Source organism: Kogia breviceps, chromosome 14 (assembly GCF_026419965.1).
Source record: "Kogia breviceps isolate mKogBre1 chromosome 14, mKogBre1 haplotype 1, whole genome shotgun sequence".
Taxonomy (NCBI): Eukaryota; Metazoa; Chordata; class Mammalia; order Artiodactyla; family Physeteridae; genus Kogia; species Kogia breviceps.
In genome coordinates, this window is record NC_081323.1 from 15,142,704 (window position 1) to 15,164,150 (window position 21,447).

The window sequence follows — 21,447 nt, forward strand, 5'->3', positions numbered from 1 at the left end:
TCCACTTTGCTAGGAGTTCCTGGCAGGCCTGTCCCCTTGCTGGATCACGTCTCCTCTTAAGGCACTGGGCAGTGTCTTTGCTGTGACTCTAGGCAGTTGGGAGAGTGGAGGTGGATGAAAGGCGCTGAAACTGCAAAGGCCAGTCTTGCGAGGAGTGTGCTAGGCTTCTCCTGGGACTCAGAAAGTAAACACCAGTGCTCAAGGCTTTCCCTTAGGCATCACTGATAGCTCCAGAAGCCAGGGATGGCCTGCACAAGGCTGAAAGCATGGTAAAGGGAAAGGCCCCAACCTAATCTGTCAGTGCAGCCCTGCAAAAGGGTGGGGTTGGCTCCAGGGGGTACAGTGCCCCCAGCAGTCTCCTGGTGTTCTCTGCCCTCATGTCCCATAGTACCATAATCTTACAGAAAAGAGGCAACTGTTTAAAACTGTACCTATACAGAGATGCCACCACGCCATGTGGGGAATCTAGTTATAATTTATATATATATATATATATGCATATTTATATATATATTTTAAAGTCCTCCAGAAAGAACCACTGAAAGCTACTGGGAGAAGAAAAACAAAAGACAATGGGACACTTTCCCAGCTCTCACTCAACTAGGAGTCTCTGTTTCTGGGGTTGAAAACTCTTGAGTTTCAAAGCGCCCACATGAATCCTCTGAAATGATATAACCGCCCAGTTTAAAAACACGCATCAGGGCGGCGCGCTGACCGGCACGGCAGCCCCGGCCCCTGGCGCACGTTCCTGAGTTCACAGAGGGGCTGGAGAGATGGAGGCAGCTGGAGGGGCGAGCGAGCCAGAGTTCACCGTCGGCCTGGGGCCCTGCCGGCCTGGCCTCCCTCAGAAGTTTTGCTGCCGCCGCTTCTTGGCCTCAATGGCATCGAGGATGGGCTGCCGCTTCGACTGGTACTTCTGCCGGATCTCTTCAATCTCCTGCTCCATCATGGGGTCCAGGGCCACGAGCCTCTTCTGAAGGTCCTCCACTGTCCAACTCTTCAGCTACAAGAGAGGTAGAAAGTACAGTAATGACAAGGTCCAGGTCAGTGGCTTTTTGAGACAACTTATCCCAGGAGGAGTTCTTTTTTTTTTGGCCGTGCCATGCGGCTTGTGGGATCTTACTTCCCTGATCAGGGACTGAACCCGCGCCCTCGGCGGTGAACGTGCAGAGTCCTAACCACTGGACCGCCGAGGAATTCCCCTGGGAAGAGTTCTAAGTGTTAATCTCTTTGATTTACTGTTCCTTGACCAGGAACTTAACGAATGAGACGTTCACCTCCCCTCTCTTGTAAATTAATTACATTGGATTCATTGTCAGGGCACTAAAATAACAGTAACTTGGTATATACAGCATAATGGTTGCCTCCTGGCTCTCATCCTACCCGTGACATGGGCATCTGCACGGTGGCCGTGTCTCCTTCGGGACCCTACACCAGGGAGGACAGATGCTCTCCCCCGGCCCCCGTCTCCCCACACCCCAGTGTCTCGGCACTGTCATCCTGGTCATCGCTAGCATTTACTGGGGGCACCGCTCTAAGTGAGCACTTTCTATGGCTGATCTAAGTAAGTGTCTTGGGAACACAGACACAAGCCCTTAGTGGGGGTGGTGGGAGGGGGGGCCCAGCTGCAGCAGCCCTGAAACCTCTGAGATGAAGTTTCTGTCATGCAGAAAGGAAAAAGAGGACCTGATACCTAAGTTAATACTAAAGGCAAGCACCTACACAATGCTCTCCGTGCGCCAGACACTAAGTGCTCGACATACATTATACATCAATTAATTTAATCCTCAGGACAATCCTGTGATTTCAGTGTATTATTATCCCTATGTCACAGAAGAACAAGCCAAGGAAGAGGGTGGCTCAGTGATTTGCCCAGTGCCTCACGGCCGAGACGTGGCAGCGTCACGATTCAAACCCAGAGGCCCTGCTCTGAACCAGCGTTGGGGGGCAGGCAGACTCACAAAAGCGCGGGCTTGGGAACCAACTCAACCCTGTGTTGGAAACGTGGTTCTGCCTCTGCAGACGCTGTGAGGGACCGATGGCTCCAGGGCTTCCTCATCTACAGAAGTGGGACCACAGGGCCTCATCGTGTTATTGTAAGAATTAAAGGAGACCGTGGCTGTCGGGTGGTCGGCACAGCGCCTGGTGCCCTGTGTGCTTCAAGATGGCAGTGAGCGTGGCAACACACAATCTTGGCTACAGCCCGGGGGGGCGCCGTCTTCTACCTGTGTCTGCAGCTGTCGGGCAAGTGGCCTCGCGGCCACTGCCGTACGTGTGCAGTGTTCACCGCATCCGAGCGAGGCCAGGCCAGGCCGGCGGGGGCGGGAATGAATGCCGACTTTCTCCACAGCAGGTGGTGAGAAATTCTGTGAGCTCACAGCTCGTGTAACAGGCACAGTGTCTCAGGAACTCAAAAGGCTCACTCAAGCATCGCAGGAGATTTATAGAATCACTGGCTCCCCCGGCCCCTTCCTGAGGCCTCGCCAGGGAAAGGGTATCAAAAGGTGGGTGAATGAGCCTCTTTCCGTCCCCCTCTTCCCTTTAGAGGGAAGCGCTGCAGTGGCCTCCCTAGAAATGGCTTAGTGACCTGTCGCCACAGGAATGTCCCGTGGTCCGCTTCAGGGAGGTGGTCTCAGAAGTGAGAAAAGCCTCACAGCTCAAGACGGAAGGTTCTTTGTAATGTGAGAATGGAGAGACTTGAGAGGGTGTGGAAGTGCTGGAAAGTCGGGCTGAAAAAAATCCACCTTGCCTTCCAGCCTGTGTGGTTTTACACCATCCTGGAGGCTGGTGTTCTTGGTGCAGGGACACCCCGGAGGGTGATGGTTGCCTAGTCTTTAGCCTTTTCGATTCCTTCTCCAAAGAGAGGACACCCCAAACCTAATACTGAATGTAATTGGTGGTTAAGGACAGATCCTAACTGCACTCACTGGCTGTGTAACCTTGGACAAATAACTTGCCCTCTTTGAGCCTCACTTTTCTCCTCTGGAAAACAGACAATCCCAGTTCCTCCACCCTTTGGGTGAAAAGAGAATTGGACGAGTTCATAATAGATGTGGCGCTCTTAGTGCAGGACCTCATGTCGTATGTATTTGGTGGACAGTAAACATGCCATAAATGGTAGCTATCACCGTTGATATTAACAACCGTTGTTGTTATCAATATTATCGCTATTGTTAATACTATTGGGAAGTCTCTAATTAATCTCTCATCAATAAGCTGTTCCTATAACCACGGATCCAAACCAGAGTCAAAGGAGTGAAAAAGAGAATACTGTACTCCATTTTGGGTTAACAGTGCCTAAGGGCTGGCACTTGCCCACAATGCCCGTTAACGTCTGTATAGTTTAACGAAATAGTTTTCATCCAACCATTCATCATATATTCACTGAATACCTACTATAGGCCAGGCACTGTGTACTGAAGGCACATAGGATCCTTCAGTGGAAAGAAAAACAAAAAGCTCCCCAAATCGTTGCCCTTACGAAGCTTACATTTTAGTGAGGTGAGACAGACATATGACAGTTAACACAGTAAATGAGTAAATGACTCTTAGATGAGAAGGTGTTACAGAAAAGAAAAGGAAAAAAATGAAGGAAGGGGAGTTGGGAATTGGGATGGGAGGCTTGTTTCTGATCCATCCATTTGGATAAAGACTCCACTGCAAGATGAAGAAGTGAAAGTCGGTGGAACTGCACTGGCTTGCAAACTTGTCCTGCCACTTCAGGCAAGCACCACCTCCTCCCTAGGCCTCAGTTTCCCCACTTGTAAGAGAGGGCTGCCTGGATGATCTCAAAGGTCTTTTGAAACTCAGTGGTTCTCAAAGTACGATCCATGGATCGTACCTGCATCAGAATCACTTGTTGAAAATACAGACTCCTGAGCCCCCAGCCAGAGCTACTAGGTCAGGCTCCCTGGGAGGGGAGGCGCAGGACTTCAGATGCTAAAGAAGCTATTCAGGTGTTTCTTATAAGCCCTCAATTTGATAAGCGTGATCCTACACCTTCCTTCTCCTTTTCCTGGCAGTGAAATTCTCACAAAGTAATTGCTGCCTGTCTCTCTGGTCAAGGCTGCTTCTAGGTTTCCAATTTCTATGCAGCTCTTTTGCCCTTGATTCTAATCTGGGGGCAAACAACAAGCACCCTGGCTTTATCTCAGCCACCTTCAGACTAATTCACTTGCCCTAAGGCCCTTGGGGCTTAAGTTACAACTGACCTATTAGAACACAGCCAGCCAGTCGCACCATTCAGATATGGATTTTTCTGAAAACAAGCTCAGAGGATGGTTTTATGGCACCAAGTGTAGCATTTCACCTTCCTGGTCCTTGGTGGCATAAATACATTTCAAATGTATATCCTGCAGTAAAATAGCTGTGGTTCTACAGTTTGCTGCAGCCAGCATCCTGATGGAGTAAATGCTCATACCAGCCACACAGGTAGCTTGAGCGGTTTTCACTAGCTAAGGGGAATATCACTATTTAGTATCTCATCTAAACCCTAGGACTGAAACATTCTCTCTACACTGTGATTCCCACAATTCCACCTCTAGACCAGAATTCTCCTCTGAACGCCAGACTCACACACCCTGATCAGATCCTACCGGCTACCTCCGTCCCTTAACAACGCATCCAAACTAAAACTCTTTTTTTTTTTTTTTGCGCAGTACACGGGCCTCTCACTGTTGTGGCCTCTGCAGACGCGCAGGCTCAGCGGCCATGGCTCACGGGCCCAGCCGCTCCGCGGCATGTGGGATCTTCCCGGACCAGGGCACGAACCCGTGTCCCCTGCATCGGCAGGCCGACTCCCAACCATTGCGCCACCAGGGAAGCCCCAAACTAAAAACTCTTGAGTCCCATCCTCCCTCATCCCCAAACCTCTTCTCCTTACCCCCCTGTCTTCCTCATCTCAGGAATGGTACCCCCATCCTCCCGGGTGCTCAAAATCATCCCCGATTTTCCCCTTTCTGTCACCACCCCCTTTCCCACATATAGTCCTTCGATCTAGTCTCTGAAATACTGGTATAACTCAAATCCAACCACTTTCCTCATCTCTGCCTCCAAGCCCTCAATTCAGGCCACCATCATCTCCCAGCAACAAACAATTAAAAATACAGAAATGAGCCGCCCTTATCTTGCTTGCTGCGTTTAGAATAAAATCCAACAACTCACCAGGGGCCACAATGGCCCTACATCTCTGGCCTATCATCCCCTCCAACTTCATGACTGCTGTTGCTCAGGACCCTCTAGCTATGCTTTATTTCAGATCGTCACACAGGCCACACTTTTCTGGCCTCACGGGCTATGCAGTTAATGATCCTCCTGCCTGGATGGCTTGTTGCCAGTTCTTCCTTATCCTTTTGGCCTTAGCTCAGATGTGAACTCCTCAGAGAACTCAAGCAAGCCGTCTCCTGCAAGCAAGCCAGCCCGTCTTATCTAGAAAGGCTGCTGGAGGAGCAGCTGGGTTTAGGGGGAGAGCAGTGGCTTTGAGTCAGATGGCCCTGGTTCCACGGGTGCCCTGCCTTTGGGAGCTGGATGGCCCCGGGCAAGTCTTTAACATGTGCCGCACCTGCCTCCTTTTCCAATGGAGGACAACAGTATTCCACCTACAAGGGAAGTTGTGAGGCTTAGAGGTGTTGGTACGTATAAAACATAGCGCCTGGTGCGCAGAAAGAAAGTAGATAAATGGAAGCTGCCACCTTAAGTCCTTTTTTGGAAAATGGAGGAAACAGGTGAGTAATATAAATAGTAGCTGCTGCTGCTATAAGAACTGAGCTCGATGAGCTCACAGTGTGGTGCAGGACACACACCCCACTCACAGAGGCATCTCTAGTGAACTCTGTGTGAGAAACCCCGAATCAGATGGACCTGGCTTGTTTCTTCTCGGCCAGACGACAGCAAAGTCCTCAGATTGTCGGCATTAGGACGGAGCCAGAAGGCTGATGGTAAGTGATTTCTTCCCAAATGGCCTTAGCAACCCTGAGATTCTGAATGATGGCGTGTCAATGTCAGTTGCCCAAGTGGCCTAGAGAACAACCGAGAAGATCTGGCTGGTGTTTCATCACAAGCAACAAGTCATAGGAATTATACTGACAGTGAGCCCATCTTGAAACAGCAGGGTCAAGCTAAACTGAACACATTAGAACATACAGGGGAGTTTCATCCTGCCTTGGCAATGAGGCCCATGGTGAACAAACAATCCAAGGTACAGGATTTAGACCTATTTCAGAGTCCTGCTCTGCTGCTGCCAGAAACTCAGAAGTCTATCATGAGAATGGTGTCATGATATGTCCCTAAAAAAAAATTCAAACACATCATCCCTTCGGGACAGGTAAGTCAGGCTGATACCCTGTCACAGGTGATGTTTTATTGCAGTCAAGAACGAACACACCTTTGGAATTTAGCAAGATGACAAGGAAGCTTGATAGAGGCTAAACGTCGGATGAAACTACCAGCAGGCCACCCCATTCCTTTACCACCCACCACTAGAAGGTTAGCAAAAGTGCAACAGAGAAAACATATAAAGGTCAGGCAAAAGGCATCTAAGACATGGATTTAGTTCCGCCAAAGATACGTTCCCTTTCTTGATGTGACCTTATCTTTATCTAGGGGAGGATTCAAGATTGGGGAGAGGTGACTCCAGTAAAATAAGACTCTCCAGTGATGCAGTCACCTCTCAGCAGATGAGTGAGAAGACCGCCAAGCAGAAAAGCAAGGACGCTGACACCCAAATCACAGCTGGTATGGATTAAGTAAGCACTAGATTATTCGATTTCAAAAGATCTTGCTCCTTAAATAAGCCTTGTGAGAATTTTAATGAGAGATTTCCTCTGATTCAAATTGTGGTCAGGCCAAATCATGTTTCCATCAGTCCCTTATGAACTCTTCCTCATGCTTCTCCAATAAGGAAGAAAAGTGGCAAAACTGTTATCAGTGAATTATTACTTCAATCCCATTCTGAGCTTATGATGACTTCAAATCAATACATGGAATGGTTACCAGAATTCCAGTCAAAGCAAACATGACCGCACGTGTATAAAATACTTACCAAGATGACTGGAATGAAATGCAGACTTTAAGCATAGGTAAAACAAAGACATCTGGCTTCAAGCAGGCACGGTGATATAATGACAAGAGCTCCGACAGGGGTCAGAAGATTGGCCTCAGACAACCTGAAGACTGCATCCAGAGAGCCCCCTACCCAGAGAGGGTTCAGTATGAATCGTGTGTGTATATGTGTGTGTCTGTGCGTGTATGAAGGATGTAATTTGATAAATGGTATAAAAAAAAAGACAAAAAGCAAAAGGGTTTTTTTCTTTAAATGATGGGGTTTTACTATAATATGAAGAATAGGGAATTCCTTGGTGGTCCAATGGTTAGGACTCTGAGCTTTCACTGCCGAGGGTGTGGGTTCAATCCCTGGTCAGGGAGCTAAGATCCCACAAGTGGTGCAGCAAAAGAGAGAGAGAGAGAGAGAGAGAGAGAGAGAGAGAGAGAGAGAGAGAGAGAGAGAGAAGGAGAGAGAGAGAGAAAGAGAGAGAAAGAGAGAAGGAGAGAAAAGAAAGAAAAAGAAAGTTAGGAAGGGAGGGAGGAAGGGAGGGAGAAAGGAAGGAAGGAAGGAAGGAAAGAAGGAAGGAAGGGAGGGAGGGAGGGAGGGAGGGAAGATCCCACATGCCTCAGAGCAACTAGGCCCATGCGCCACAACTACTGAGCCTGTGCTCTAGAGCCCGCAAGGCACAACTACTGAGCTCACGCACCACAATTACTGAAGCCCACGCACCTACAGCCCATGCTCTGCAACAAGAGAAGCCACCGCCATGAGAAGCCCGCGCACCACAACGAAGAGTAGCCCCCGCTCGCCGCAACTAGAGAAAACCAGCGCGCAGCAACGAGGACCCAACACAGTCATAAATAAATAAATAAAACAAAACAAACTCTATGGAGATAAAACATAATAAAAAAAGAAGGGAAGGAAGGAAGGGGGAAAGAAAGAATAGTACTTGCATTCTCTTGGTTATTTGTGATTTACTGAAAGTCATCCTTAAACTTCCGTGACAAAATGAATTTTTGAAGAAGTACTTTTACATGCGTAGAATTTACTCCAACTCTGTTCTGGCATGAACTTTTACAACTTACTCTGAAAATCACAAGGCACCTGCTTTTTGATGTTGTTTCAGTTTGGTTTTGTCTGTGAGTTTTATAATAGCCGTTGGCCAAAGGTAGTCAAGTTTTGACCAAACCCAGATTTTTCACTGATTCTGGCTTTCCACGGCAAGAACCCAAGAAGAAATTTCATACCCCAAATATAAAAGAATAATGGATCTCAAGAGGCGCTGCACTGCTAATATTTAACATTCCATCTTTAATTATAAAGATGCAGCGAGTACCAGCTCTGTGTCAGACACCTGTGCTTGGCCTGAACTGGGCAGGAGTAGGAATGACTGAGGGATGTGGCCAGGTAAGGGTGTGTACAGGACAGAAAGGGTATGGCAGGGTCCTTCCACACTAGAAGTAGAAATGAACGAGGTAGAGAAGTCATGAAACCAAGCTACAGTATGAGGCATTACTGAGTAAGTGCCCAATGACTGCTAATTAGAGCCACTCTGAACTGAGTGCTACGTGCTAGGGGGCATTGCGCTCAGCACTTTACATGCATCATCTCATGTGATCCTCAGAAGAGTCCACGAAATGAGTAGTGGTATCCATTTTACAGAGATGGAAGCTGAGACGTAGAGAGAGACGGGAAGTGTTCCCCTGACCCCAGAGCCAGCAAATGTAAGTGGCTGGGTTAGGATATGAGCTCTTGCACGTCTGAGTGCAAAGCCAAGCCAACTCTGTGTCAAGGCAACATGTACTACCGTTGAGAGAAGGAAGAATCCCTGGGGTCAGAGTCTGAGAGAAAGAGCCTGCCTTTTTATATATTTATAGTGCGAGGAAGGGGTACTCACTCTAATTCAGGGAAAGTCTGAATTGTAGAATTTTCAAAAATGAAATGCAAATCTTGTTATTTCAGGTAACTGTCACATATGAGGTACAGGGAGCTAATAAAATTAGGTTAAGTAAATGAAAGGATTTACGAGTTCACTTATGAATATTACTAATAGCTACTCAAAAGTCCTTTGGGTGCCATGGTTTTTCAGGCCTCCATGCTTCTGCAGAACAGAACCCCCCCTGTCTTCGGATTAGGAGACGCCCATTCGACCCTGCAGCCCAGCTCAAGCTCCCACTCCTCTCTCTCCCCAACCCCCTTTTCCTTTTACTAAAGTGGGAGCTATTTAAGAGTAGGAACTACCTCTAATATATTTTCAGAGAGTCAGGACAGCAGGAAACCGTTCTCAATGAATATTTAATAAAGAAATAGATCCTTCAATCTTGAAGCCTTTGCTTGAAAATGATACGGACTTTTTATTGGCTTCCCTCAATTACTAGTAAGACACCAGGCTTTTCGGAAGCTTTGAAAATATGTAATCAATAAATAAGCCTAAGAGCATAGTATAAGTGTGTTAACTAAGGTTATGTCAGTTACTCCAAACTGACTCATGTATGCCCAAATCAAAATGAACAGCTCATCCAGTGTAATGACTGCAACAGAGTTACAAGGGAAAATGGACAGGAAATCCATGCTGGTCTTGATTGCTGATGATTGATTGCTCTTTAAGAAAAATTCTATTTTAAGAGTAGCTCTAAATTGGTTTATAGATTTCACACTTAAGGAAGCCAAACTATGAGAGGAAAATTTTCAGGAAGTTAGCAAACACATAGCCTCCTAGAATAATTAAACGTCCTAAAATAACTGTCAATGTCTAAAGGAGGCAAAGTAGAGGAACAGAGCTGAATATGATGCTCCTGATATTTGAAAGCACTGAAGGGAGACATCAACAGTATCATCGTTCTTGTGGGATATCAATCTTTCAGAGGATATGAAAACCTAAAACACCAACTGCACCAAGCTGCTGTTTTAAAGTAGTTGAATAATTCAGGAAAAAGGCTAGCTCATCACACAAGAATCCCTATAAGTTGTGCCTTTGCACACTTTCTTGGGCTGGAAATTTCCAAGGTAACAAAAAGTCCAGGCTATTTTCTCTCTTATCTTTCCAAATAAGAAGCCCAAAGAATCCCAAGCAAAATCTGAAGACTGAAATACAAATTAATCTCACTTCATTTAATAAAGGTAGTATTAAAAGGTATCTTCAAACATAAATAGGGTCCAGTCTAAATACACTAAAAAGGACAAAATGTTTACAGAAAACTAGTCAAGAAGGAAAGTACAAACTCTCTGAGTCATGAATAGCACTCAATTTCTGGAAAGCACATAAAACCTCTATAAGCCTTACTGCTGGGCACTCCCATGTAATGAAGGGTCAGAGACTTACAACCTAAGTACCCCAAGAGCAGTATTCTTACAATATCCTTTGAGAAAAAAAAAATTCTGCAGCAAAAGCAGGTAAGTTCTATCTGCAAGGCATGTCAGCATCTTTCTGCAATGGCCATCAAGTTTTGGGACCTAAATTCCTTACAGTGTCAAAAAGAAAAAATTAGGTCTAGATAGAGGGGTGTGTAAGACTTACTCTGCCCAAACCACAAAACTGCTAAATATGGATTTTTACCATTTTCCTTTTCTTTTTCTGATTTAAGACTTCTGTAAGAAGTTATCTTTTTTTAAGAAACTTAAATCAGAAAAATAAGAGCATTAATATGTATGTATCCTAGATACTTTGAGACAGTAGTTTATTCTTTTTTTTTTTTTTTTTTTGCGGTACGTGGGCCTCTCACAGTTGTGGCCTCTCCCGTTGCAGAGCACAGGCTCCGGACGCACAGGCTCAGCAGCCACGGCTCACGGGCCCAGCCGCTCCGCGGCATGTGGGATCTTCCCGGACCGGGGCATGAACCCGCGTCCCCTGCATCGGCAGGCAGACTCTCAACCACTGCGCCACCAGGGAAGCCCAAGTAGTTTGTTCTTTTCAACCAATGTTTAATCAGTATGGATAATCAAATGTGATTTAATTTATACCACGGTAATACTTTTTAAATGTGTATCAATTCGCAAACCAGAAAACATTCTTTGTAAAGACTATGTGTCCTAGTTTTTTGGTTCAGAAACAATGATCACCATATTCCTAGCAGTAAGCTCATCCAAGCTCAGAGTTAAAAACACTTAGCTTCTCTGGTATGAAACTGTTCTTTAAAATTTGTATCCTAAATGTTTTCTATAGTGAGCAAGCATCATGAAGAAAGAAACTGTCTTCAACCTGGGGTCTGGCATAAAATTTGGAAACTATAATGACAGGGAGAGGGGAGAATGGTGATAATAAGATGATGTATATGGTAATATACCATGGGAAGGCATATGTCATGATTAAGATGATGTTTATATCTGTCTATAAACATAGCCTTTGTAAGTTCTATTTTTCTTAAAACCTTTCCCCTCATGAAATGTCTGACTGTTCATAGCACAAGTATATCTGACTGTTAATAGCACAAGTATATAGTTAGTACTGCTTTTGACTTGATAGTATTTCTTTTAAAAAGAACAGGGAGAGTGTATCAGTTACCAATTTATTACCTCTCAGCTCGGAATGCACCCTTCTCTGTGTAACGCTCTGTGATAAACATGCATGTTGAGCGCTTCTCCTTTGAAGTGTACGTGATGTTTTTCTCAGGAGAGGCTGGGGGGACAGTGCCGGGAGGAGGCAGCTCCCCTGAGCGTCCAGCACTGGAGCCCACAGTGTGGATGTGAGGACAGCTGGTGGAGTGTGGCCCAGCCACGGCCCAGATCCTGGTTCCTGTGTGACCTTGCAGCCTCAGCCTGGTAATAATGTTTCAGCAGTCCTGTCGACGTGGACACCAGAGCTCCCACAAGATTTGCAGGCTCTGAAGGTCTCCTGGCCCCGCTGGTACCCAGACCCTCAATGCACGTCCGCGGCACTGGCTGCTGCTTGCCTGCTCCTTGCCTGCACTCCAGAGGGCCATGGATGGTCTGCCCAGAGCCTCTGGGCCAGCTCGGGTCTGGCCAAACCGGCAAACTCCTCTGCTAGGGCACGGGCTGAACCCCACTTCCTCTATTGAGGTCTGAACCCCTGGTAGTTTGGTCCTTCCTTGAGGACGCTCTGTCAGCCCTAGGGAACCATAGAGAGTTTCCCTATACCTTACAGCTCCTCTTTTATCATAGGTAATAACTCCTTGTATATTTTTTTAAATTTTTATTGGAGGATAGTTGATTTACAATGTTGTGTTAGTTTCAGGTGTACAGCAAAGTGACTCAGTTATACGTATACATATATCCATTCTTTTTTAGGCCATTATAGAGTATTGAGTAGAGTTCCCTGTGCTATACAGTAGGTCCTTATTAGATATCTATTTTACATATAGTAGTGTGTATGTGTCAATCCCAATCTCCCAGTTTATCCCTCCCCGCCTTTCCCCCAGTAACGATGTGTGTTTTCTATATCTGTGACTCTATTCTATTTCTGTCTTGTAGATAGGTTCATTTGTACTCTTTTTTAAAATTAATAACTGCTTGTAGTAAACCTCCCCCATTTAACCTACAATGTGGTTTGTATCTCCTGACTGGACCCAGACTGCTACAGGGAGACAGGGTGCCGGTGAGGACACACACGAGCACGTGCTTGGCCACTAATGGAAAAATGTCCAAAATGCCAAACGCCCAAGAAAAATTTCAATTTGAAAAATGCCCAGGCAATTCCAAATCCAGAATAGTCGAGAATGTTTATTTACAGCCCAAGTGTAGGATTAAAATACTCTTATTTCCTCCCACTGAAACCTATACTAATGGTGACTAGATAAACAAATTGTGGTTTAGCCACACAATCGAAACTACTAAGCAGTCAAAAGAACAACTCCAGGTACACGCGACAACGCCGATGAACTGCAAAACAGCACACACTAAATGAAAGAGCCCTCCACAGAGGATTATGCCCTGAGTGACTGACTCCACGCACAAACATCGTAGAAAAGACAAAACTAGCAGAACAAAAAACAGCATGAGGGAACTCCTGGGGGTGATGGAAATGTTCTATATCCCGATTATGGTTGTGTTTACACAACTGTACACATCCGTCACAGCTCAGCAAACTGTACAGTAATTTAATAAGCCAATTTTATGGTATATAAATTTAACCTCAATAAACTTGACTTTATAAAGCAAAAACTACATATGAAAAATTGTGGAAGGTAGTTCAAGTAATACTTAAAGGGAATTTTAGAGCCTTACATGCATAGATTAGACAAGAGAGATGACTTAAAATTATTAAGTTCAATTATCCAATTAGAGGAGGAAAAAACCCAGAATAAGCCCAAAGAAAGTAGATAAAGGTAATATAAATTTATGAATTCAAAAGCTAATGCTCAATGGCAAGGATCAATCAAACCAAAAGCTGAATCTTTCAAATGACTAAAAAAAACAAACCAAAACACAAAACCCCAGAAAACTTCTGATAAATTTGATCAAGAAAAAAAAGAAGAAACAAACACTAGGAAAGAAAACCAAGCTGGAACTACATATTCTACAAATTTTAAAATCCTAAACTTGATGCCAAAAAATTTTAAAACTTATATGCAATCAAGATCTCTAGGGGAGGAAATACCCTAGATTTACTTGGAATAAAACCAAAAAGACGAGAGACTAAGAAATCTGGACCACAAGGATAAAGGAAGAAATGTATACTTAACTAATAGAGATGCAGAGGATGAAGCAATCTTTGAAAATAGAGATAACCATGATATTCCTGAGCAAAGCTGTTTCCCCTATAAGCAGGAAAAAAAAAAAAGTTAACCCAATTTCCAGTTCTCCCAACAAGGCAGACTACTGATACAACTCCTGAAGCTTCCTCCTGTGGAAGAAGGGAAATCTCCAGGGGCCAGAACCATTGTTATAATACTAATCCCACCTTCTTATAATACTAACAATGCTATTCCTGGTAAATCAAGAAAGCATACAGAAAGGTAGCACAGAAGGATAAACAGAAGCCCCCCCGGGGTTGCACTGGTGACAGGGTAGGATTTAAGGAACTTGTTGTATAATGATTATAGTAATAATTACTATAATATAAGCCAGCATTTTAAAAACATTTATTAACCACTATTAGCAGGACACTACATCGAGTACTTTTTGTGTATTATCTCATTTGATCTTCGTTAACTCTTACAGCTCTAATTGTTAACCTGATTCTTTAGGTGGAGAATTTGAGGTCTGCAGGATAACATACTCTGTCTCCATCTGTAAAATGGAAAAGCCAGATAATCCCAACTAACCTTCTGGAAAGTTTCTGTGAGGAATAATCAAAATAAACATGAGGGTAGAAGTTCCCTAAGGACAAATTTTGGCTGAAATCAAAAAACAAGGTATCTTCAGGCAGACCTTTGAAAGCAGCGGTAGGTACTATTTCCCAACTGTGGAATCCCCCCTTCTCAGAGATGACCAGAAGCGGTCAAGAAAACGCTGGACGATGTGTCTTGTTGGAGACGTAGCAGGACTAGAACACACGCCCTTTAAGGCCCCTGTCCATTCTGAAAGCCCAGCGCTCTCTGACTGACACAATGCCACGAGAGCTTATTGAGAGAGGCGATGGCTTCTAGGAATTCAGGACATAGGCCATTTGTTACCTGTGCTTTCAATGAAGCCAGGTGGAAGTGACCTCAGGACAGCCCTTCCTAGGGCCTGAGGTGTCAAGATAGTGCTTGCAGGTCTTAGGATCCGTTTCTGCTCATCTGTTCTTTTTTTTTTTTTTTTTTTCTTTTTTTGGGGTACACAGGCGTCTCACTGTTGTGGCCTCTCCCGTTGCGGAGCACAGGCTCCGGACGCACAGGCTCAGCGGCCATGGCTCACGGGCCCAGCCACTCCGCGGCATGTGGGATCTTCCTGGACCGGGGAACGAACCCGTGTCCCCTGCATCGGCAGGCGGACTCTCAACCACTGCACCACCAGGGAAGCCCCTGTTCTTTTTTAAAAAAGTGTTTATTTATTTATTTGGCTGCTCTGGGTCTTAGTTGTTGCACACGGGATCTCTAGTTGCGGCATATGGGATCTAGTTCCCTGATCAGGGATCAAACCCAGGCCCCCTGCATTGGGAGTGTGGAGTCTTAACCGCTGGACCACCAGGGAAGGCCCTCTGCTCTTCTGTTCTAAGCCATCTAGATCTAAATTATTTCTTACTCTTATTCACACTGCTGCTACCCAAATTCACGAAACCCATGGCCTGGACTCTGTTCTTTGGCTCACCATGTGGTTGAGATAAAAACCATCCTACACTGTAACAACAGAGAGTAACCGGCCATGAAGAATGAACTTGAAAGAAGGAGGCTGCCAAGCCACGGATCAGGTTGCCTCAGAACCAAACAAAGGCAATGAAAACCAGTGTCAAGCTCACACAGGCTGATATCGTTCTAAACAACCCTCTGGGGTCACGAGCTGCGGCACTAATGCCTTGTTCTTGGTGTCATTTCAATAACCGAGTTAAAAACCAAGCTTCCCTCGGCTGCTCGATTCCCCAGCAGAACAAGGCTGCTGTGGCTCGGGACAAAGACGACATTCATCTGCCATGTGGTTTCTCAGAAAGCATATCTAAACAGCAGGTTGCCCTGGCAATTTTAGATACGTATTTCTTTTTCTGACTGATGTTCTTGGCTGGTTTTCTGACAGTAAAAAGTACAAGATCTCATTATATTCCCAAGTACAAATTAATTCAGCCTCAAAGCCCTGCTTTACAGGAAAAATAAGAAATCTGAAACAAAAACAGTATACCTTGTCAGGAACAATTTAGGACAGTCTTCTCACCAGGAGCCACTCGGCAGGGTTACCCTAGTAAAGACCATTAATGTGCAACTGGTGTTTAACCTGGCTGGCTCCTGGGCACTCACAAGGCACTGCAGCATCGGAGACCAGAGTACTAATCATGGTCTCCATTCACCTTTCTTCCAGCACAGGATTATGAAAAGAAACTCATCAAAGAAAGGTTAACAAGTAAACAAGCATGGAGCTAGTCCAGGATGGAAAGATGGTGGCCAGAGACAGAGAGAGTAGCATCTGAGGTTTAAAATCCTGGCTTCATTCACATACTCCACAGACGAAACAACAAAGCAAACACACTTGGTAGTGTATATATGTCCCAGCTAGCTAGTGGGAAGCAGCCGCATAGCACATAGGAGATCAGCTGGGTGGTTTGTGTCCACCTAGAGGGGTGGCATAGGGAGTGTGGGAGGGAGATGCAAGAGGGAAGAGATATGGGAACATATGTATATGTATAACTGATTCACTTTGTTGTAAAGCAGAAACTAACACACGATTGTAAAGCAATTATACTCCAATAAGGATGTTAAAAAAATTAAAAATAGATAAAATTATACATAAAAAGAGTAAAAAAAAAATAAAGTTAATGACAAAACAAAACAAAAAAAGCAAACACAAAGCCTCAACTTCTAAACCTCTCAGTGACAAGAAGAGAAAGCCTGGCTTAGTAAGTGTGAATGATCTCAGAGCAACCTCGCTCCAACCAAAAAAGCTCCCAATACTAAACACCAAATAAAAGGAGAATGAGGAAGTCAATCAAAATAACATGATGTGGGGCTTCCCTGGTGGCGCAGTGGTTGAGAATCTGCCTGTCAATGCAGGGGACACAGGTTTGAGCCCTGGTCCAGGAAGATCCCACACGCTGTGGAGCAACTAAGCCCATGTGCCACAACTACTGAGCCTGCGCTCTAGAGCCCGTGAGCCACAACTACTGAGCCCGCGTGCCACAACTACTGTAGCCAGCACGCCTAGAGCCTGTGCTCCACAACAAGAGAAGCCACCGCAATGAGAAGCCCGTGCACCGCAACGAAGAGTAGCCCCTGCTCACCACAACTAGAGAAAGCCCGCACGCAGCAACGAAGACCCAATGCAGCAAAAATAATAATAATAATAATAAAATGATGTGATGGACTATTATGTAACCATCAGAATGATAATTTTATAGGTGCTTCTAATGATATGAGAAAATGTCTGATATGTTGTGAAAAAAAATCAAGATGCCATATTATATACACAGAATGATCTCAGCTGTGTACAACAATTTAAGTATAAGAAATATGGAAACAAATACTTTAAAATGTGAACTATGATTATTGCTGGGGGTGGAGGAACCATAGAAGACATTTTCTTCTCTAAGACTGGTGGTTTTAACCCAGACCTAAACTGTCTTTCGACCACAGCAGCAGAATCTGCCTTTTTGCCTGCAAGGTGAACCTAAAAACAAGCATCAATGATAAAATCTTTAAAAGACACTATCATAATTTAGGAGAATATGACTACAGAAGAGGGACCTGCCAAGACGCTAAGATACTCAAGTAAGTTTCAAACTAGAAGAACTAAAAGCATTTCTAATTAAAGCCATAAAGAGAACCGATGTGAAAGAGTGAATCATCATTGCAGGTGAAAATATACCATTACAACAAATTCAACCCACAGCTAAATTCTACAATACAAGAGAAAGCTGGGAATCACTGTCAAAGAAAGACCTCAGATACCTATTCATCAAACTTCCAAGAAAAAAATAAACGCATTTTACAGTTATAATTACTAGGACTTAGAGAGGGTCTGAATTTGCCCCCCAAATATAAAGTCCCCAGCAACAAGAAACACTGACCATTGGAGGCTAGAGAATAGAAAGAAACTTAGGAGAAGAAGAAAAAGCACTGTACTTGATGTCAAATTATATAACCTGCAACCAGCCTAAGAGGACCTCCTGACTCCTTTTTCAGTCCAGCACTGAAGGCCTTTTAGTCAGAAATAATCAATTTTGCTTGGCAAAAAAAGCATCAAGACATAGAAATGCTTTGGATCAAATTCTGTAGAATCAGCCTATTTGAGATGCTTTAAGTTAATGCCAAAACCAATCTGGTGTTCTGTTCACAGCTCCTTTCTAGAGGCTGTAAAAGCAGAAAAATATTTAAACTCAAAGTTTGAAGTGGAAACTTGCTACCTGTAAAAACAAGCCACTTAAAAATATTAGAAGCCTTCAAGATTTGGTAATTCCAAATTCACCAGGTATATTAAAAATCATTGGTTGGAAGTAAAATTGGCTAACTGCTTAGAAAAAGATGAAGCTGGATCGTAACCTTACTCTTTACACCAAGACACATTCCAGACAGGATAAATAATGAAAATGAAAAAAATAAACATTCTAAAAGAAAGTAAGGGTTAATATTTTTATAATGTTGGGATCTGAAAAACTTCTAAACATGGCATTAAATTCCAGAAACCATAAAGGAAAAGCTGCTAAATCAAAACACATAAAACTAAAACTACCTGGACAGTTAGACACCTTACATAAAGTTTTTAAAAACTAGGAAAATATCTTTATTGTATATGTTTAAAAGTTCATAATCTCACTTGATATATGAAGAACTCTTTGAAATCAATAGGAAAATAAGAATTCCAAGGATAATGAGATAAATAACACAAACTGACAACGCAGACAGCAAAACAACAGGTGGATTTGACCATCGGTATCACAATCTTAAATTTATAAAGTTTGACCCAAGGGCTTCCCTGGTGGTGCAGTGGTTGAGAACCTGCCTGCTAACGCAGGGGACAGGGGTTCGAGCCCTGGTCTGGGAGGATCCCACATGCCGCGGAGCAACTAGGCCCGTGAGCCGCAACTACTGAGCCTGCGTGTCTGGAGCCTGTGCTCCGCAACAAGAGAGGCCGCGATAGTGAGAGGCCCGTGCACCGCGATGAAGAGTGGCCCCCACTCGCCACAACTAGAGAAAGCCCTCGCACAGAAACAAAGACCCAACACAGCCAAAATAAATAAATTAATAAACTCCTACCCCCAATATCTAAAAAAATTGAAAAATAAATAAATAAAAGTTTGACCCAAGTGTTCTACTTGCAGGGATTAACTCTAAGGACATATGTATTGTGCAAAGGTGGTTCATTCAAACAATGTTTAATATTAAAAAGCCGGAAGCCACCTAAAGGTCCACGATTTGGGGATTGCATAAATCAGAGGTCATAAACGCAGCTGTTTTTAGGGGCCGGCACAGGCAAGGAAAATGAGCTCAATGGGCCAGTTCTGATACAGGGAAACAGGAAGTGGAGCAATCCGTGGTGAACTGGAGAGCTCAGACCCTTTCCGGTAATTCAAATTGTAAAAATTACGTGTGCCACAGCCAAACTGGCTCTCCCTTCCCCAGTCCCCGTGGCCCCTCAGGGTTAGATGTGTAATCCACAGCCACGGGGTACGTACTACAGCCTGGTCTCTCCCCTCACTGTGAATGCGGGATGCTCACCTACCCGTCACACTGGAGGAGCTACAAGAGTTCATTGATGCAGCATCACTGGCTCCCAGGATCAGACAAAACCTTAAAGGTCATCTAGTCTACAGTTTCCTTGAGGCTACGGTCATTCCGCCTCATTGAACAGGCCCAGTTGCAGAAGGTAGCCAGGAGAAGGGGAAGGTGATGGGATGGGGAAAGGAGAAGGGATGGGTGGAAGGTCAGTAGTCAGGGAGTAAGGCTAATCCTGTGGGATTTTCATTTTCCACAAGAAAAAACTGAGATGGGAGGAGAGGTCGTGCGAATGAAAACAGGCAAAATCCTCCGAATCCCATACCTTCTATATAACTGTACATAAAACTGATCAAATACCAGGAACTCAAGCACGATTTCTGAAAATTCTCGCATAAAGTGCTCTCACAGCACCACTACTAAAAGCATCCCTTCAGCAATAAAATTCTGGGCGGCTGTTGCCCTCACTAACCAATCTGGCACAGAGAAGGGTTGCCACAGATAATGTGACAGATGATATATGGTATTTTATCACAAGGTGTTAATTCATCACAGGAACTGGTTTAAATCCATCCTAGAATGGTTGTAGTTTATAATCACAGTCTCAGCAGCATGTCAAAAGTAGAAAATGTCCACCTGAATCTGGAATGGAACATTTCTTCCCAGTGAAAACAACGTTATGCTTGGTCCTGCCATATCTGGGAAAAATAACACTTGGGAGAAGACAACCAATTCCTTGATTTACTTCATTTTAAACACTGCTCCCCCAAGATTTTTTTTTTTTTTTTTTTTTTTTTTTTTGCGGTACGCGGGCCTCTCACTGTTGTGGCCTCTCCCGTTGCGGAGCACAGGCTCCGGACGAGCAGGCTCAGCGGCCATGGCTCACGGGCCCAGCCGCTCCACGGCACGTGGGATCTTCCCGGACCGGGGCACGAACCCGTGTCCCCTGCATTGGCAGGCGGACTCTCAACCGCTGCGCCACCAGGGAAGCCCCTGTTCTTTCACTCTTGATGGATGAATGTCAATATCTTGGTTGTGAAACTATGCTATGATTTTGCAAGATGTTACCAATGGGGCAACTGGGTATAGAGTACACAGGATCTCTCTGTATTATTTCTTACAACTACATGTGAATCTACAGTTATCTCAAAATAAAAAGTCTACTTTTAAAAAAAGGAATATAGATAAGATTTTTAAAGGGATACATCCATATTTGAAGGCTACAAAATCCTAAAATAGTCTTTACTATGACTGTGTTAAGTAAAGAGCAAATGGAAGTGATTGGTGGGTCTATAAAGTAGATACGAGTTTGCTCTTCTTCCAGCAGCTGGCCACCCTCTAATCCGATGTGTGCAATGCGAATTCAGCTGTACAAGCAGGAGCACTCGACAGGTGATGGCTCCCAGATATGGCTCTCTCTTGGTCTGTCTTGCGTCTTTCTCATCTCAGTTTCTCTTTCTCTCTCTCTCTTTCACACACACACACACACGCACGCACGCACACTCACGAGCTATTTTATACCAACAAGCACACCCATCTGGATCAAAACTGTTTTGAAAAAGAACACCGATGTGAGAACTTTCCATGTCCTACAGCTCCCAGGTAGGCATAGAAGGGAAGAAATCTCATCAGAGAAAACACACAACGTCTGTAGGAATCAGTAAGTTTGTTATTTAAACCCCATGAACAAGAAAGCCTCAACAGAATTAAGCTCATTTCAGGTGTTAAATAAATACTTTGAAGCAAACACCACTTAACTAGGAGGGGGGAGCCACAGCAGCAGGGCCCTCGACAAGAACTGTGAAATGAGCTTTGGGCTTGCCTCCTGCCTCTCTTGTCTGGGGTGACCTACCTCGTTATTTTTAACTCTTTTGCCCTGGTAGTTCATCTCTCCCACCTAAGTCTTACACATGAATATAAAATTTACCAAATGCCTACTATGGGTCAGGCACTCTGTTAAACACTGTAAAAGCCTTTTCTAATTTAATCTTCTCAATAAGCCCGGGGTAAGTATGATCAGTATCTTCATTCTAGGTTAAGGGGCTGGCCTAGAGTTACAGATCCCGTCAACAGCGAAGCCAGGACTGAATCCAGGTGTGTCTGGCTCTCGGTCAGCATGTTACCCTGCCTCCTGTGCTCATTTTGGTCTCTGGGGTGTCCAGAGCACCTCCC

The 21,447-nt window shown here is 44.6% G+C and overlaps 1 protein-coding gene across 4 annotated transcripts in view; it reads right to left on the reverse strand.

Moving 5' to 3' along the window:
- Positions 1 to 496: 496 nt before the first annotated feature.
- The window catches only part of STK4 (serine/threonine kinase 4), an 88,458-nt gene continuing 67,507 nt past the window's right edge, over positions 497 to 21,447 (reverse strand). For 2 of the 4 annotated variants that reach the window (XM_067012122.1, XM_067012121.1), the window contains exon 13: positions 757 to 1,003. In XM_067012122.1, coding sequence (XP_066868223.1) covers positions 845 to 1,003 — 159 coding nt within the window. In that variant the 3' untranslated portion in view covers positions 757 to 844. Of the gene's footprint in view, positions 1,004 to 12,171; positions 13,756 to 21,447 lie in introns of those variants that run through there. The other 2 variants (XM_059037809.2, XM_067012120.1) reach the window with 2 other exon arrangements.